The sequence below is a fragment of the Balaenoptera physalus genome (genome assembly GCF_965194825.1).
Source record: "Balaenoptera physalus genome assembly, chromosome: 8".
NCBI lineage: Eukaryota > Metazoa > Chordata > Mammalia > Artiodactyla > Balaenopteridae > Balaenoptera > Balaenoptera physalus.
In genome coordinates this window covers 102,085,931-102,102,657 of record NC_138887.1, presented here as the reverse complement: position 1 = coordinate 102,102,657, position 16,727 = coordinate 102,085,931, and the positions used below count along the sequence as shown (strand labels likewise).

The 16,727-nt window shown below is 36.9% G+C and overlaps 2 protein-coding genes across 6 annotated transcripts in view; one reads left to right on the top strand and one right to left on the bottom strand.

Moving 5' to 3' along the window:
• COPG2 (COPI coat complex subunit gamma 2) overlaps nucleotides 1-16,727 on the top strand; it is a 144,617-nt gene that overhangs the window by 41,053 nt on the left and 86,837 nt on the right. For 3 of the 5 annotated variants that reach the window (XM_082472924.1, XM_082472923.1, XM_082472921.1), the window contains 4 exons: nucleotides 993-1,068; nucleotides 2,540-2,632; nucleotides 3,607-3,693; nucleotides 4,779-4,936. In XM_082472924.1, coding sequence (XP_082329050.1) covers nucleotides 993-1,068; nucleotides 2,540-2,632; nucleotides 3,607-3,693; nucleotides 4,779-4,936 — 414 coding nt within the window. Of the gene's footprint in view, nucleotides 1-992; nucleotides 1,069-2,539; nucleotides 2,633-3,606; nucleotides 3,694-4,778; nucleotides 4,937-6,298; nucleotides 8,317-16,727 lie in introns of those variants that run through there. The other 2 variants (XM_082472925.1, XM_082472922.1) reach the window with 2 other exon arrangements.
• Nucleotides 8,605-16,727, bottom strand: part of MEST (mesoderm specific transcript) — a 114,798-nt gene continuing 106,675 nt past the window's right edge. The window contains exon 12 of the mRNA XM_082473114.1: nucleotides 8,605-9,457. Within this exon, the coding sequence (XP_082329240.1) occupies nucleotides 9,367-9,457 (91 nt within the window). The 3' untranslated portion in view covers nucleotides 8,605-9,366. The remainder of the gene's footprint in view (nucleotides 9,458-16,727) is intronic.

The window sequence follows — 16,727 nt, the reverse complement described above, 5'->3', positions numbered from 1 at the left end:
ACCCCATGCCCTCAAGTCCATTCTCTATGTCTGCGTCTTTATTCCTGTCCTGCCACTAAGTTCATCAGTACCAATTTTTTTTTTTTTTAGATTCCATATATATTCGATAGCATACTGTATTTGTTTTTCTGACTTGCTTCACTCTGTATGACAGACTCTAGGTCCATCCACCTCACTACAAATAACTCAATTTCGTTTCTTTTTATGGCTGAGTAATATTCCATCGTATATATGTGCCACATCTTCTTTGTCCATTCATCTGTCTGTAGACCCTTAGGTTGCTTCCATGTCCTGGCTATTGTAAATAGTGCTGCAGTGAACGTTGTGGTACATGTCTCTTTTTGAATTGTGGTTTTCTCAGGGTATATGCCCAGTAGTGGGATTGCTGGATCATATGGTAGTTCTATTTTTAGTTTTTTAAGGAACCTCCATACTGTTTTCCATAGGGGCTGTATCAGTTTACATTCCCACCAACTCACTGCTGTATTCTTAAGATTTAAAATAGCCTTCTACCCAATAGTTTTTATATTTATCCAAGGAAGACACTCAGTAAATACTTGTTTGTTTGTTTTGTTTTGTTTAAATTTATTTATTTATTTATTTTTGGCTGTGTTGGGTCTTCGTTTCTGTGCGAGGGCTTTCTCCAGTTGTGGCGAGCGGGGACCACTCTTCATCGCGGTGCGCGGGCCTCTCACTGTCGCGGCCTTTCCCGTTGCGGAGCACAGGCTCCAGACGCGCAGGCTCAGTAGTTGTGGCTCACGGGCTTAGTTGCTCCGCGGCATGTGGGATCTTCCCAGACCAGGGCTCGAACCCGTGTCCCCCGCATTGGCAGGCAAATTCTTAACCACTGCGCCACCAGGGAAGCCCCAGTAAATACTTGTTTAATCAATAGTTCCATTAAGATAATTATGGGGACAAGTGGAATTAGCTAGGGGTGGCCTCCACAAAAGAGAAAAATTTAATCTTACGGTAACCAATTTGATTTTTCTCAGTCTGACTAAGGACATGACTGGAAAGGAAGATGTGTACCGAGGCCCAGCCATCAGGGCTCTCTGCAGAATCACTGATGTAAGTTCTTTGTTTTACTGAGGTGTCAAAGGGGACCTATGTTTATCTGCAGGTGGCCATGTAAATTTAGTAGGATTCCCTGTCTGACTTTGTGAATCATCAGCAGAAGAGAAACATGACCACCAGAAAGGCTTTTGTGGCTCCAGGTTTTTTTCTTTCAGATTGTTTTTTCCTTTTGTTTATTTAGATTAGTCTATTTCTCTCTATATTTACCCTCATGGACTTTTGTCATAGAGCACATTGCTTGCAGGAGACAAAAACCCATGTGAATTTAGCTTAAAAAAAAAAAAAGCTTTATTTCAAAATACAAATCTCTCAGAATTTGAGGTAAAGCTTACAACCAGAACAAGAAATAGGGTAGCTCTAAGGAACTCAGCAGCAAGATTCTCAGATATTTACTGTTATGATCCATCATTTACCAGGCTCAAGCCCTCTCATTTAAGTATTTAAGGGAAACAATCTGATTAGCCATCAGCCAGCCAGTGGCTTGTTGTTGACCTGGGTCCAAATCAGGTGTTTAACCTTGACTTAGTCTGTTGTATTGGGAGGGATGAGGTTATAGAGTATGTTAGGCTGTCCCTTTCTTGGAACTCTGAGAAGGAAAGGTTAAAATGAAAGACAGGCTGGGCATTGCCAAGCAAATTGAATAGTATTTCAGCTATATTCATGATCGGGTGTATTTTATGTATATGTTTGCAATCTTCTCAAATTTCAAAGGTTGAGCAGGATTAAATGGTAAATCTGGATCCTAGGAGGAGTAATAGAAATGGTTTAGTATTTTTCAATGCTCAGTTACTTTATTGTGGTTGCTTTTGTTTTTAACATTAAATTGATACCATAAGACTTGACCATTCTAGGGCTAGCTAAGACTCTCTTCATCTAAGTATTGATCTTGGTGTATTTACGCATCCTTACTTACCTGCCACCACCTTCCCAGTGTTAAGCTTTCTTCCAGATAAATTAAAAAGAACTTTATTTTCAGAGGATTTCCTATTGAGGACTCAATATAGTAGCATATTGCACATTTAATTTCTTATGAATCTAAAATAATCAGAGATTACAGTTGATTTATAGGACTCTCTGGGATCCATATAAAATACATGCCCCACACTTAGAGGTATCTTCAGGACTTTAAAAGCATCCCCATTTAGGAATTTCTTTTATAATATCCCTGATAGGTTCAGCCTCTACTTGTGTATTTCTTCCGAACTGGGATTCTTCACTTTGAGACAGTTTATTTCATTGTGGAACAGTTATTCCTCTTCCTTACAAATGTTCCTTCTTGAAGCTGCTGCTTGGTTGTCTGGGTTTTGCCCTCTGGGATCTGATTATTATATGATAAGCCTTTTAATGCATTCCAAATATTTGCACAGAGACAAATATGTGACTTGTTTTTGTAAATTATTTTGAAGTGGTAGTTTTGGATGAAAATGTTTTGCTTCAACTGCTTTTTCTTTATGAATGTTCTCAGGGAACAATGTTGCAGGCCATTGAAAGATACATGAAACAGGCCATTGTGGATAAAGTCTCCAGTGTATCGAGTTCAGCATTGGTATCTTCCTTAGTAAGTGAACAAGTAACTGGTTCTCACACATGGTACAGTTTCTAGTTGCAAAAACAAAGTATCACTATGATTCTCTCACAAATGAAACATTTTAAAATATGTATACATTTCTGTTACTTTATACAATAATGCTTTATCTGAAAGAGGAACATTGAGCAATTAAAATGGGCAGTTAAAAACATGAAATTTTCATATGTTTGAAAGGTTTTGGTAATCAGAAAGCTATGTTGTGCATATAATACAGGTGGTGGTTTAGGGTGGGATGGGGATCAGGGAAGAAACTGAGCTAATCTCTTTCTTTAAATCGTCCTTTATGACCTGCCCTTCTACCTCTTGTCTCTTTGTCCTCTGCTTTTGTTGGTGCCCTGTGTCTGCAGTGTCCTTCAGTCCAAAGTCTACTGTCCCATTACTAAATTTCCTCCCAGGAAGTGCTGTTTGTTTTAGTAATATCTTTTCTTTCTCTTTTTTATCAAAACAAAATTTATTCATGACAGCCTATCACATTGTATTTGATTAAAATTGGTTACTAATGTGTGAATGGATTAGATCATCTGAATCACGAGAGTTGCTGGTTCTGGAATATAATTGGTCAAGTTTTACAGCAGGTACTCTACTTTTTTATGGTACTCTGTTTTTTCTTCCAGGTGAGTTTCCTGGAAGTAAAACCTATAATGTTAACATTATTTAAGTACCATCCTATTAATTATCCATTCCCTCCCCGTCCTTCCCCTCTCATTACTTCCCTTTATACACCTTTCCCAGCCACAAACATATGCTCACCTTTGCAAAGGGGTCTTGGAGAAAGTGTTTCAGGTTTATTAGTTGTCTCAGAGACTTGAAATAGACTTATAAAGCTATAACATTGTTTCTTTTTTTCTGGAAATGTCTGTTAGTGATTTTCCAAGAAAACTAACTCATGTTTCTAAACTTTTAGTGACTATGCATGATCTGTTCTCAATTTTTTCTGTATTTAGCACATGATGAAGATAAGCTATGATGTGGTTAAGCGCTGGGTCAATGAAGCCCAAGAAGCTGCTTCAAGTGATAATATTATGGTCCAGGTACTGTCATTGAATCACCTTAGCTTATGTCTCCAGATCATCTTTCTTTAACCCTACATTTTAGGGGCAGTTTATTGATTCCCCAGATGAGTATTAGCTAAAGGCTAATATTAAGCAGCATAATATTAAGTATATATTAGTGCATATTCCCAAGTGAGTATCCCGCTAATTATGATTACCACTGTAGGCCCTGCTATAGTGTTTAGTAGAAACTGTAAGAATATTTGAGAAGATTCTTATATTCAGTGGTAGTTTGAGATGCTCGTTCCAAAGGTCATAATTCATTTCAATCCTTTGTTTGAAAAATAATTTGTGAAGAAGGATGTTCAATTCCAAGCTTTTCAGGCCTTGATTATACTAGACATTAGAAAAACAGTAAAGAGTAATTATCACTTTGTGAAGCTTTAACTGTTTTGTTGGAAAGATCTCCTTTTGATATTCATTACGCTATTCTTAATTAAAAGGAACAAGATTAAATTCTTAACTGGCAATTTTATGTAAAGTACTCCATTTATATTTGAGAGGGTACTTATTTATCCTCTTTTAATGTTTACTTCTCATGTTAGCATATTCACTTATGAGGAAGTAGAGTAGTAATTTTTCCCTTGGGAAACATTCTCACCTTCCTAACTCTGATCATTGTGTTTTTACACAAAGTGCCATGATAATTACATGCCATAAGCCTACTTCAGGAGATTAATCCTTTAACCACTAACATAACCACAGATGATTTAAATCCACTAAGCAAGACCTGTAACACTGGTAAAGCCTTGGACCTGAGAGCCTTTGTACTAACGATGGATGGGGCAACGCTGAACCTGCTAGAGCCATCTTCAGATTGTATGTCACCCCCTTAATACTTACCTAATCTGTATTAACAACTTCTGAGGGTAAATTAGAAACTCTTATCCTTTCAATCATGCCTGTGTTTGATTCAGTATGAAAAAGATATTCTATTTGTATACATTAAACTTGGGTATCTTTTTACTAAAAATGTATTTCCGTATGATTCTATATTTATGTAAGTTTTATTCTCTTCCTACTCAGCCTTCTCTCTATATCATATTCTTTTTCTTGTTCTTTAGTACCACGCGTTGGGAGTTTTGTATCACCTTAAAAAGAGTGATCGCCTTGCTGTTTCTAAGATGTTGAATAAATTTACTAAATCTGGTCTCAAATCACAGTTTGCCTACTGCATGTTGATCCGAATTGCCAGTCGCTTACTAAAAGAAAATGAAGAGGGGTAAGTGTTTTCAGCTAAACCTAAGTAATTTTCCATTTGCTGGTTAACGTACCTCAGAGTTTATTTCCTTTATGAATATTTTTTGGGCAATGCCGACTTTACAGATGGATTTGGTGTTTTCCAAATTAAGAAAAAAATTATGGGATTCCAAGAATCACAACTTTTATTTTTACTTTAATGTATGCTCCAGCATATATACTTAATAGATTATGATTGCTAATAATACAATAAATAACAAACTGATATTGAACAAAAAATATTTATCATAGGTTATATAGTAACTAAATGTGAAAGCTGGGAAGTGACATTAAGAATCATCTTGTTTATCTTTTTTATTTTTATAAAAGAGAATGTTGAAGTACTGTATTTAATTATTTATTTATTTAAAGCACATGAGGGAAGCTAGTAGAATTACACATTCATAAGGTTCTTATACTGTTTATGAAGTCGTGTTATAGTATCTGATGGTAGACTGTGATAATATAAGGATGAATACTGTAACCTCTTGAGTAATCACTAAAAAAACTAGGAGATATAAATGTCAACAGAGAAGAAAAAATGGAATATTAAAAAAAATATTCAGGGCTTCCCTGGTGGCACAGTGGTTAAGAATCCACCTGCCAATGCAGGGGACACGGGTTCGAGCCCTGGTCTGGGAAGATCCCACATGCTGCAGAGCAACTAAGCCCGTGTGCCACAACTACTGAGCCTGCACTCTAGAGCCCTTGAGTCATAACTGCTGAGCCCATGTGCTGCAACTACCAAAGCCCATGCGCTTAGAGCCTGTGCTCCGCAACAAGAGAAGCCACTGCAATGAGAAGCCCACGCACCGCAATGAAGAGTAGCCCCCGCTCACCGCAACTAGAGAAAGCCCGCGTGCGGCAACAAAGACCCAAAGCACAGCCAAAAAAAAAAAAAATTTCAGCTGAGCTTCTGGCTTTCAGTAATGGTAGAGTAGTTTGGTTATATTAGCCCTCCTGCAAATAATGATTATATCGTTAGTCCAAAACTGTGCTTCCCTGAAACAAAAAACCCCACACTCTTTGAAAGTACTGGTGAGTGGTGAAAAGCAGGCCAAAAACTGGAGGAAAATTAATGCCTGGAAGACAGAAACTATACTGAGTGAGATTTGTGTATATCTGGCTCGTCTCTGAGGGCACTCCACAATTTTTGGGTGTGGGATCATAGAAAGCCATAGTATTTACTGGACAGTGGGGACAGAACACAGTTTGAAATTAGAAGAATGATGAAAATTCAGGGTGGAAATCCTGGGAAAGAGGGAGCCACAGATACAGTGAGCCTCAAAATCAATTTTAAACTCTGCAAAAATCTTTGGCTGACTACTCAACTATGCTTATACAGGGGACGACACTAGTAAACCTGGCAAAAAGCAGTAGCTGTCAGCTGAAAGAACTGAATGGAGAGTTCACTTGCAACTCACCATGGAGAAGATAACGTTTGGAGTTTGATCCCAGCTAAGTTAACTGCCTGCTACAGGAACATCTTAGATTCTAGAGTGTTTGCATTATATCATTCACAATGTCTATATACAGTAATAAAAAAATAAAATAAAATAAAATTGCTAGAAGTGCAAAGAATTTGGAAAATGTAACCAGTAGTCACATTTTACTATAAGCAGCAAGAGGAAACCAGGTCATACCTTCACCACTTTCCTTGGAAATTCCCTCAAGTAAATATCCAAGTTTGTTTACAAATTCTGCTTTCCACATAACTGCAGGACACAGTTTCACAGAGCTCTGTGCCCGTACATAACAAGGATCTACCTTACTTCAGTTTACAATAACAAGTTTCTGACTTCCTTCTGATCCTCCAAGACCAGCTTTCTACAAGCAGTCTGTGAGCCCTCACTGCCTCTCCTTCAAGACCAAATTTATAATAACAGTCCGTCAAGGCATTTTAGATTTTCTTCATTATGCTCACTAGAATTCTTCCAGCCTCTACCCATTGTCTGGTTCCAAAAGCAGTTCCACAATTTTAGGTATTATAGTAGCACCTCACTTCCAGGTACCAAAATCTGTATTAGTGTTTTATTGCTGCCATAACAAATTACCACAAATGTAATCACATCCATGATCTCACAGTTCTGTAGGTTAGACATTGGTCTCATGGGGTAAAGTTAAGATGTTGGCAGTGTGCTGTTGCTTACTGGAGGCTTTGGGAAAAAAATCCACTTGCAATCTCAGTTAAGGTTGTTGGCCAAATTCGTTTCTTTGTGGTCATAGATTGTAAGTCCCTATTTCCTTGCTGGCTGTCAGCCAGGGGTTGGTCTGTGCCGTTTAAGGTAACATATTCACAGGTTCCATGGAGGAAAGCATGGACATCTTTGGGAAGCCATTTTGCCTGCTACAAGTACAATAACTGAAATGGATTATTTGCTGGATGGGCCTAATACCAAACTAGAGATGGCTGAGGAGAGTGAAAGTGTTAGTGAATTTGAAGATAGTGCTATAGAAAGTAACTAGTTTGAGGAACAGAGAGAACAGATTAAGGAAAAATAAACAGAGCTTCAGAGAACTGTGGCATAATATCAGGTGGCCTACCACTTGATATATAATTGGAATCCAGAGGGAGATGTGAGAGAATGGAGCGAAAAAGGTATATGAAGAAATAATGAACAAGTATTTCCCAGTATGCATTTACGCTAGAAGTGCAAGGTTGACCTAACAGTCAAAAATCAACGTAATATTTCTCATCTAAAGAATAAAGGAGATAAATCTTGATGCTAAAAAGCACTTGATAAAATTCAGTGGCAATTTGTAATTAAAAATATCTTTTCAAAGCAAATAATAGAAGGGAACATAATTATTCTGATAAGAGTACCAAAAAATCTACAATAAACTTTATACTTATTGGTGAACAATTAAAGGCTTTCCCTTTAAGACTGTGAATGAGACAAGGATGCTTACTAATCCTGTTTTTTAAGTAACACTTTACTGGAAAGCCCTACTTGGTGCAATAAGTTAAGAAAAAAATAAAATATCTAAAGATTTGAAAGATGACATGAAAGTATCTTTGCAGACAACATGATTGTGTATATAGAAAATGCAAAATAATCTATATATTACCTATTAGAATTGATACATGAATTTACCAAAGTTACTGGATAGACTAATATCCAGAATCAATTTTATTTCTACATACCAGCAACTGATCAATAAGATACAATTTTGAGAAGATGGTACCATTTTAATTAAAATCAAATCATTAGGAATAAATCTACCAAAAATTGTGTATGTCTCTACACAGAAAATTATCAAATGTTATTTAAAGTAAGACTTGAATAAATGGAGGGATATATCATGTTTTTAGATTAGAATATTCAATACTATAAAGATAGCACATCATCTTATTTTTATTAATTATTTATTTATTTATTTTTGGCTGTGTTGGGTCTTCGTTTCTGTGCGAGGGCTTTCTCTAGTTGCGGCAAGGGGGGGCCACTCCTAATCGCGGTGCGCGGGCCTCTCAGTATCGCGGCCTCTCTTGTTGCGGAGCACAGGCTCCAGACGCGCAGTCTCAGTAGTTGTGGCTCACGGGCCCAGTCGCTCCGCGGCATGTGGGATCCTCCCAGACCAGGGCTCGAACCCGTGTGCCCTGCATTGGCAGGCAGATTCTCAACCACTGCGCCACCAGGGAAGCCCCACATCATCTTATTTTGATTCATGAATTCATTGAACCCTCAATCAGAATTTCAATTGGCTTCTTTTAAATACCAAAAAGAAATGCATACGTTTGTGTGTCAAAAGACATACCAAGGATACCTTTAGTACTGTTTTTCATAACAGCCCTGAAATGGAAGCAGGCCAAAGGTCCATCACTGGTAGAATCAAAAAATAAATTGTGGTATATTCATATAGTCAACAGTATGCAACAGTGGAAATGAACTTATTACCATTGTCAAATGTAACCACACAGATAAATCTCAAAGAAGTCACATACTAACAAATACATTCTGTATAGTTTTGTATAAATTAATTTCAGACTTAACTGGCACAACTAATCTATAGTATTAAAAGTTAGGATAGTGTTTATCTTTAGGGCACCAGCATGGTCGTGCTTGGCATGTAGGGGGCTTCCGAAGTGCTTGAAATATTTTCTTTATCATAGTAGGTTTGTTGTAATTCACTTATGATTTGCACATACAAGTTTGTAATAATTCACCTATGATTTAATTATCTATTGTATAACAAATTACTACAAAACATAACCAGATTAAAAGGATAATAAACATTTATTTTCCCACACAATTTCTGTAGGCCGGGCATTTGGGCGTATCTTAGCTGCATGGTTTCTGCTTGAGGTCTTTTGTGAGGTTGCAGTTAAAATGTTGGCCAGGGTTGCAGTCATCTGAAGGTTTGATGGAAGCTGGAAAATCTGCTTCCAGGTAGCTTACTCACATGACTGGCGCCTTAATGCAGGCTGTTAGCAGGACACCTCAGTTCCTTATTGTGTAGACCTCTCCATGTTGCTGCTTGAATGTCCTCATGGTATTGTAGCTGACTTCATCCAGAGCAAGTGATACAAGAGAGTACAAAGTGAAAGTCACAGTCATTTTTATAACCTAGTCTTTGAAAACACATCCCAACATTTCTGCAGTCTTTTGTTGGATAAAAAAAGGTCAGCTCTATTCAGTGTGAATGAATAGCGGGAAATAGTCGCGGGGGCATCTTTGAGGTTATCTACTGTATTAGTTTTCTAGGGCTGCCATAACAAAATACCACAAACTGGGTGACTTACACAACAAATTTATTTTTTCACAGTTCTGGAGGCTAGGAAATCAAGGATCAGAGTGCCAGTAGGGCTGGTGTCTGGTGAGAGCTTTCCCTTGGATTGCAGATGGCTGCCTTCTCAGTGTGTGCTCACATGATATTCCTTTGGTGCATGTGCAGAGAGAGAGAGAGAGAGAGAGCACGAGCAAGCGAGCTCTTTGTTGTCTCTTCAAGGACCTTAATCCTAACAGATCAGGACCCCACCCTATGACCTCATTTAACCTTAATTACTTCCTTGGAGGCCCCATCTCCAAATAGGGTCACACTGTGGGTTAGGGCTTCAATATATGAATTGGTGGGGGGGGATGGGGGAATACAAACATTCAATCCATTTAACAGTTACCTCATGTATTTTTCTATATTTTTGTTATAATTTAATACAAAGTTAACTTTTAAAAATGGCTGATAATTTCTCAGGCCTGTACAAAGAAAGATATCTTTAGAGTAAAAAAACAAAACCAAAAAAAAGCACCAAATGCTGAGTAGAATGAAGGACAAAGATAAGCACATTCTAACAGTGAATTTTTTTAAAATATCAAGAATAAAGAAAAAATTCTAAATTTTATGTAAAGTAAAGATCATTTGACCCATAGTTTTACTTCAGGTTTCTCTCAGCAGCATTGCACGCAAGGCAGCAATGGAGCATTGTCTTCATAGTGCTGTAGGAAAATAACTGTCAACCTGGAATTCTGTACCCAGCCCAACTGTCATTCATCAGTGAGGGTGAAAGAAAGGTAGTTTCAAACGTAAGGGTTTACCATAAATAGTTAACCAATCACTTTGTAAGAATTATTCATATTTATTCCAGCACAAACAAATAGAAGGCAATAGTGGAATTTAAGAAGTAATAGTGAGCAATGGAATTCTCACTGTTTAGGTAATTCTAAATTGATGTTGTAAGTTTAAAATTTAATAACAAGCTCAAAAATTCCAGGAGGACAGCACCGTGATAATTTTTTTTTTTTTAAGGGAGCTTTATTTTTATTATTTTTGGCTGCATTGGGTCTTTGTTGCTGTGTGGGCTTTCTTTAGTTGTGGCGAGTGGGGGCTACTCTTTGTTGAGGTGCGCAGGCTTCTCATTGCAGTGGCTTCTCTTGTTGTGGAGTACAGGCTCTAGGAGCGCGGGCTTCAGTAGTTGTGGCACGAGGGCTCAGTAGTTGTGGCTTGCGGGCTCTAGAGCACAGGCTCAGTAGTTGTGGTGCACAGGCTTAGTTGCTCCGTGGCATGTGGGGTCTTCCTGGACCAGGACTCAAACCCCTGTCCCCTGCATTGGCAGGTGGATTCTTAACTGCACCACCAGGGACGCCCACCATGATAAATATTGATGTTAGATGTGGGTAAAAGCATGTTAAGGTTTTTGTGGTTTGTTTTTGTTTTTTTTGTTTTTGTTTGGGAGGAAGATATTGTTAGTGATATTAAACTTTGTCAAAAAAATATATGGGTTAGTGACTAAGAATATAAATGGAATGTAAAGCTTTAATAATGTTGAAATAAAAATGGAACAAAGAAAAGTTGATTGAAGGTTGGTAAGGAAAAAATAATAAAGACAAAGTATATAAATAGAAAAAAGAAAATAAATTGGATAGAATTAAGTGTAAATGTGTTAGTTATCTCTTGCTGTGTGACAGATTAGCCCAAAACATAGCTGCTTATAGCAGACGTTTATTATCTCACAGTTCCTGTGGTCAGGAATCTGGAAGTAGCTTAGCTGTCTGGTTTTGGTTCAGGGTTCTTCATGAAGTTGCAATCAAGTTGTCAGAGCTGTAGTCATCTGAATCTGGAAGATTCACTTCCAGTTTCATTCATGCAGTACTTGATAGGCCTCAGTTTCTCCCTGGCTATTGGCCAGGTGCTTCGTTTCTCACTTTGAGAGCCTTTCTCTAGGCTGCCTGGATGTCCTCACAGCCTGGCAGCTGGCTTCTCCAGAGTGAACTGAGGGAGAGAGCCTAAGATGGAAGCTGCAGTGTTTTATAACCTAATCTTGAAAGTGACATGCCATCACCTCTGATGCTTTCTCTTGGTCACACAGACCAACCCTCGTATAATGTGGGAGGGGACTACACAAGGATGTGGATATTCAAAAGTGGAGATTTGGGAGGACCATCTTGGAGGCTGGCTAGCAAACAAGATATTTCAATTATAATAATAAATGTAAATGGGTTTACTTACATTATTAAAGGATTACTTATTAAAAGAGTCTCAGATTGGGTAAACAAAATAACAGACCTACTATACAGCCTTTTACATAAGACACTTCCAAACAAATGACGAGGAAACATTTCAAGTAAATATGTCAAGAATATATGCTAGATGTATATTAACACAAAAAAATGTAGTTTAGCATTATTAGTATAAGCCCCAATAGGAATCAAGGTTTAAAGCATTAAAAATGACAGTGAGATTTTGTATTTTGACAAAAGTAATGGTCTTAAAAATGGTATAACAGGAGCGATCTTACATATACTTAATAACATTGTTTCAAAATATGTAAAGCAAAATGTTAAATACAAGAAATTAAGGTCTTGGGAGACTTTATTTATTTATTTTTGGATTTTGAATTTTATTTTATTTATTTTTTTATACAGCAGGTTCTTATTAGTTATCCATTTTATACATATTAGTGTATATATGTCAATCCCAATCTCGAGGTCTTGGGAGACTTTAAACACTTCTCTTAGATGGCCAATCAAGCATAAAAACTTCAGACTGTAGTTGACCTGTATATCACTGATAACAAAATTGACCTTGGATTTATAACCCTGTGTCCAAGAGAGAATACATAATATTAATTCTTTAAAATTTTTAAATTGAGAAACAATGTACATATAGAAAAACGCATAAAAGTTGTAGTTGTATACATTATGTCCACTTTCTGTGAGACACTCTTATAATGATCATATACATTAGGTGGTAGTACATTTCTGGTATTTCAGAAATGTTTTATGTATGCTTCTTGGTCATAACTACCCCCAGTAGAAACCACTTTCTGACTTTTATGGTAGTTATTTCTTTGCTTTTATTTAGATTTTTACCCCCCTGCGCATGTATCCCTAAACAGTAAAGTTTAGTTTTGCCTTGTTTTGAACATTCTGTCTATAGAATCATGCAGTATTTTGGGTCTTGTTTTTTTTTTTTTTTTTCCCACTCAGTATTCTGGTGTAAGATTCACCCTTGCTTTTGGTGTAGCTCTAGTTCGTTTTAATTATATTTTATATTTCCTTGATTGAATACTTCCTAGTTTATTTATATTCATTCTACTATTAATGGGCATTTGGATTATTTTCTGTTTGGAGCACTTATTAATAATGAAATGGCTGTAAACAGTATCCCTGTACCTCATACCACACTGCCTCATTACCATAGCTTTATGTCTTTGTATGTAAGCATGCATTTCTATAGGGTATATATCTAGGAATAGAATTGCTAGATCATTGGGTATACATCTCTTTACTAGGTAACGTTAGACTTTTTTTCAAAGTGATTGTACCAATTTACACTCCAGCCAGCAGTGTGGGATTTCCTGAGGCTTGATACTGTCAAACTTTAAAAATTTTACTAATCTAAGGGGTATATTATATATTTTTTATTGAGCTATAACTCACGTATCGTAAAATTCACCTTTGTAAAGTGTATAATTCAGTGGTCTTTAGTATATTCACAAAGTTGTATAACCACTACTACTAACTCCAGAACATTTTTACCACCCTAAAAAGAAACCCCCAACCCATTAACAGTCCTACACCCTGTTCTACCCTCCCCTCAACCCCTGCAAAACATTAATCTGCTTCCTGTCTCTATGGATTTGCCTGTTCTGGACATTTCATATAAGTGGAATCATACAATATGTGGTCTTTAGTTTTTGGTTTTACTTATAATAATCTTTTCAGGGTTCATCTATATTGTAGAAGTATCAGTACCTCATTCTTTTCATGGGTGAATAATATTCCACTGGGTGGCTATACCATATTTTATTTATTCATTCGTCTGTTGATGGACATTTGGGTTGTTCCCACTCTTTGGCTGTTATGAATAATGCTGCTATTGGCAGTCATGCATAATTTTTTATGTGGACATGTTTTCAATTCTCTTGGACATTTACCTGTGAGTAGAATCCCCAGGTCATAATGTAACTATGTTTAACTTTTCTAGGAGTGCCAAACTGTTTGACAAAGTGGTTGTAACCATTTTACATTCTTGCCAGGAGTGTGTGAAGTTCTGATTTCTCCACATCCTCACCAACACTCACTATTGTCTGTCTTTTTTTATTATACATACCATAGTAGGTGTGAAGAGGTATATCAATGTGGGATTTTTTTTTTCCCACTGGAAAAGTTTTATTGAAAAAAAAATTATACAGATAAGTTCTTGGTCTGACAGCAAGAAAGGTTTTAGTTCCCTAACAAGTTTCACCATCTTTTCATGTGCTTATTGGGCATTTGTATATCTTTTTAAAATCCTTTGCTCATTTAAAAAAAATGGGGTTATTTGTCTTTTATTGTTGTTTGAAATAGTTGTTAAATATATTTTGGATACTAGACCTTTATTAGGTATATAATTTGCAAGTATTTCCTCCCATTCTGTGGCCTTCCTTTTCACTTTTTTGACAGTGTCCTTTGAAGTACAGAAGTTTTAAATTTTGATGAAGTCTAATTTGTCTTTTTTTCTTTGGTTGCTTTTGCCTTTGTTATTATACCTAGGAAACCATTATCTAATCCAAGGTCACAAAGATTTACACCTGTGCTTCCTTCTAAGAGTTTTATTTTTTACATTTTGGTCTTTGGTCCATTTTGAGATATTTTTGTATATGGTGTGAAGCAGGGGTCCATTTTCATTCTTTTGCATGTGGATATGCAGTTGCAATATGAGTTTGCAGTTGTCTCAGCACCATTTGTTGAGAGACTGGTCCTTTTCCCTTGAATTGTCTTGGCATCATTGTCAAATCCTTGTGGTTTTAATTTGTAGTTTTCTAATTACTAATGAGTTTGAGAACCTTTTTCTATATTTATGAACCATTTGGATATTCTTTTTATTTAAATACCTATTGGAGTTTTGCCCCTTTTTTTTGTTTGGGTTATCCGCTTTATCCTTATTGATTTCTAGTTCTTCTGTATTCTAGATGTGAGTCCTTTGTTGGTTGTATAAGTTGCAAATAGCTTTTCCCACTCAAGTTTGTCTGTTCCCTTTCTTGATATCTTAATGAACAGAACATTCTTAAAGGTAATGTCATTCTTTTACTTTCAGAATAATATTTTTGGTGTCTTGATCAAGAAATGTTTTCTACCCCAAGTTCTCAAATGTATCTTCTGTACTATTTTCTACAAGCGTTATAGTTTTAACTTTCATGTTTTAGGTCTATAATCTACCTGGAATTGTTTTTTGGATATGGTATGAGGTAGCAGTCTTTTTTTCCCATATGGATATCTAGTAGTCCGAGCACCATTTGTTGAAATACTTGTCTATACCCATTGCTATGCAATATCAACTTTGCCATGAAACAGGCATCCTTATATGCATTGGTCTGTTTCTGGGCTCCTGTTCTCCACTGCTCTATATTTCTCTCCCTGTACCAGCAAAACATTGCCTTATCATCACAGCTTTATAATAGTGTAGATATATGGTAGAACAAGTCCTCCTCTCTTATTCATTTGCAGTAGTGTTTCTCAGTTCTTGTTTTGTATCCTTATTTCTCTTCTCTCTGTGTATGTATATAATTTTATCATGGATTGTTTAGCTTTCCCCTCAGTTGAGTTTACCTCTTCCTGGGACACTCCCACCAAGACCATTAATAACAACCAAGAAGTTCTAACCTGGGCAATCTTATCCCCCAGATTTTTCATTCATTGGGACTTTAGGGATGTTTTCCACAGGCAGCTAGTGAGACCAACCATCCCAATGACTGGCCATGCTGCCAAAATGAGTCGCTTTTGGTCATGCTGCCAAATGACCTCTCATTCTTTGATCCACTTCCAGAAAGCTACAGTAGAAACCTGGCTTGATGCCCACCTTGCTATAACAATTTTTATGCAAATAAGTACAAATATCCAAGCAAAACTCATACCTGACCTACTGGAGTAACATTCATTGGGCAAAACTCATAGACTGGTGCAGTACTAGTTGCACTGGGCTCCACATTGCCTTTTCATCCTAGGACAGTGTACAGAGGTCTGTCAGGACCATTTTTCTCACCCTGAGAAAGGGATTATGACCCTTGGGTTTTGAGATTTTTGAACTACTGTGAACAGTTTTATGCCAACAAATAGGATAACCTAGAACCTATTTTGACGGCTTAACATAAATTTTGAGGGAAGCAGCCCTTCCCTGGCATAATCAAGAGGTGGGATCCAAACCTTGCCAGATGTATGACATGGCATGCTAGTAGTAGAAATCTCCATGTCCACCTTTACTGTTGGGGAAGCACCAGCCCCTCCTTTGGCATGATAGGAAGGAGCTTGAGTCCAAGCTTTGTGGGTGACCAGAATCGATTACACATTTAGCTGAGTCCAGTTGTTATGGAGGTTCATAGGAATCCAGCTTCTTTTCTGAGTGGCCAGAAGATCAGTTTTGGACAAAATGACCATACTCCTCACTTGTTAAACTCATTTATTAATTTTCAGAATTTCTCTGGCAATTATTTTTGATTTTGTATGTCCATTATTATAGTTGGTCTTTAAAAAAAATTACAGTTTTTGCTATGAACTTCCCTCTTAGTACTGCTTTTACTGCATCCCATAAGTTTTGGTATGCTGTGTTTTTGTTTGTATGAAGGTATTTTCTAATTTCCCTTTTGATTTCTTCTTTGACCCATTGGTTGTTCAAGAGTGTGTTATTTAATTTTCGTATGTTTGTGCATTTTCCAGTTTTCCTTTTGTTATTTCTAATTTCATCCCATTGTGGTTGAAAAAGATACTTGGTATGATTTTAATCTTCTTGAATTTGTTAAGACTTGTTTTGTTACCTAACATGTGATCTATTCTGGAGAACGTTCCCTGTGCACTTGAGAA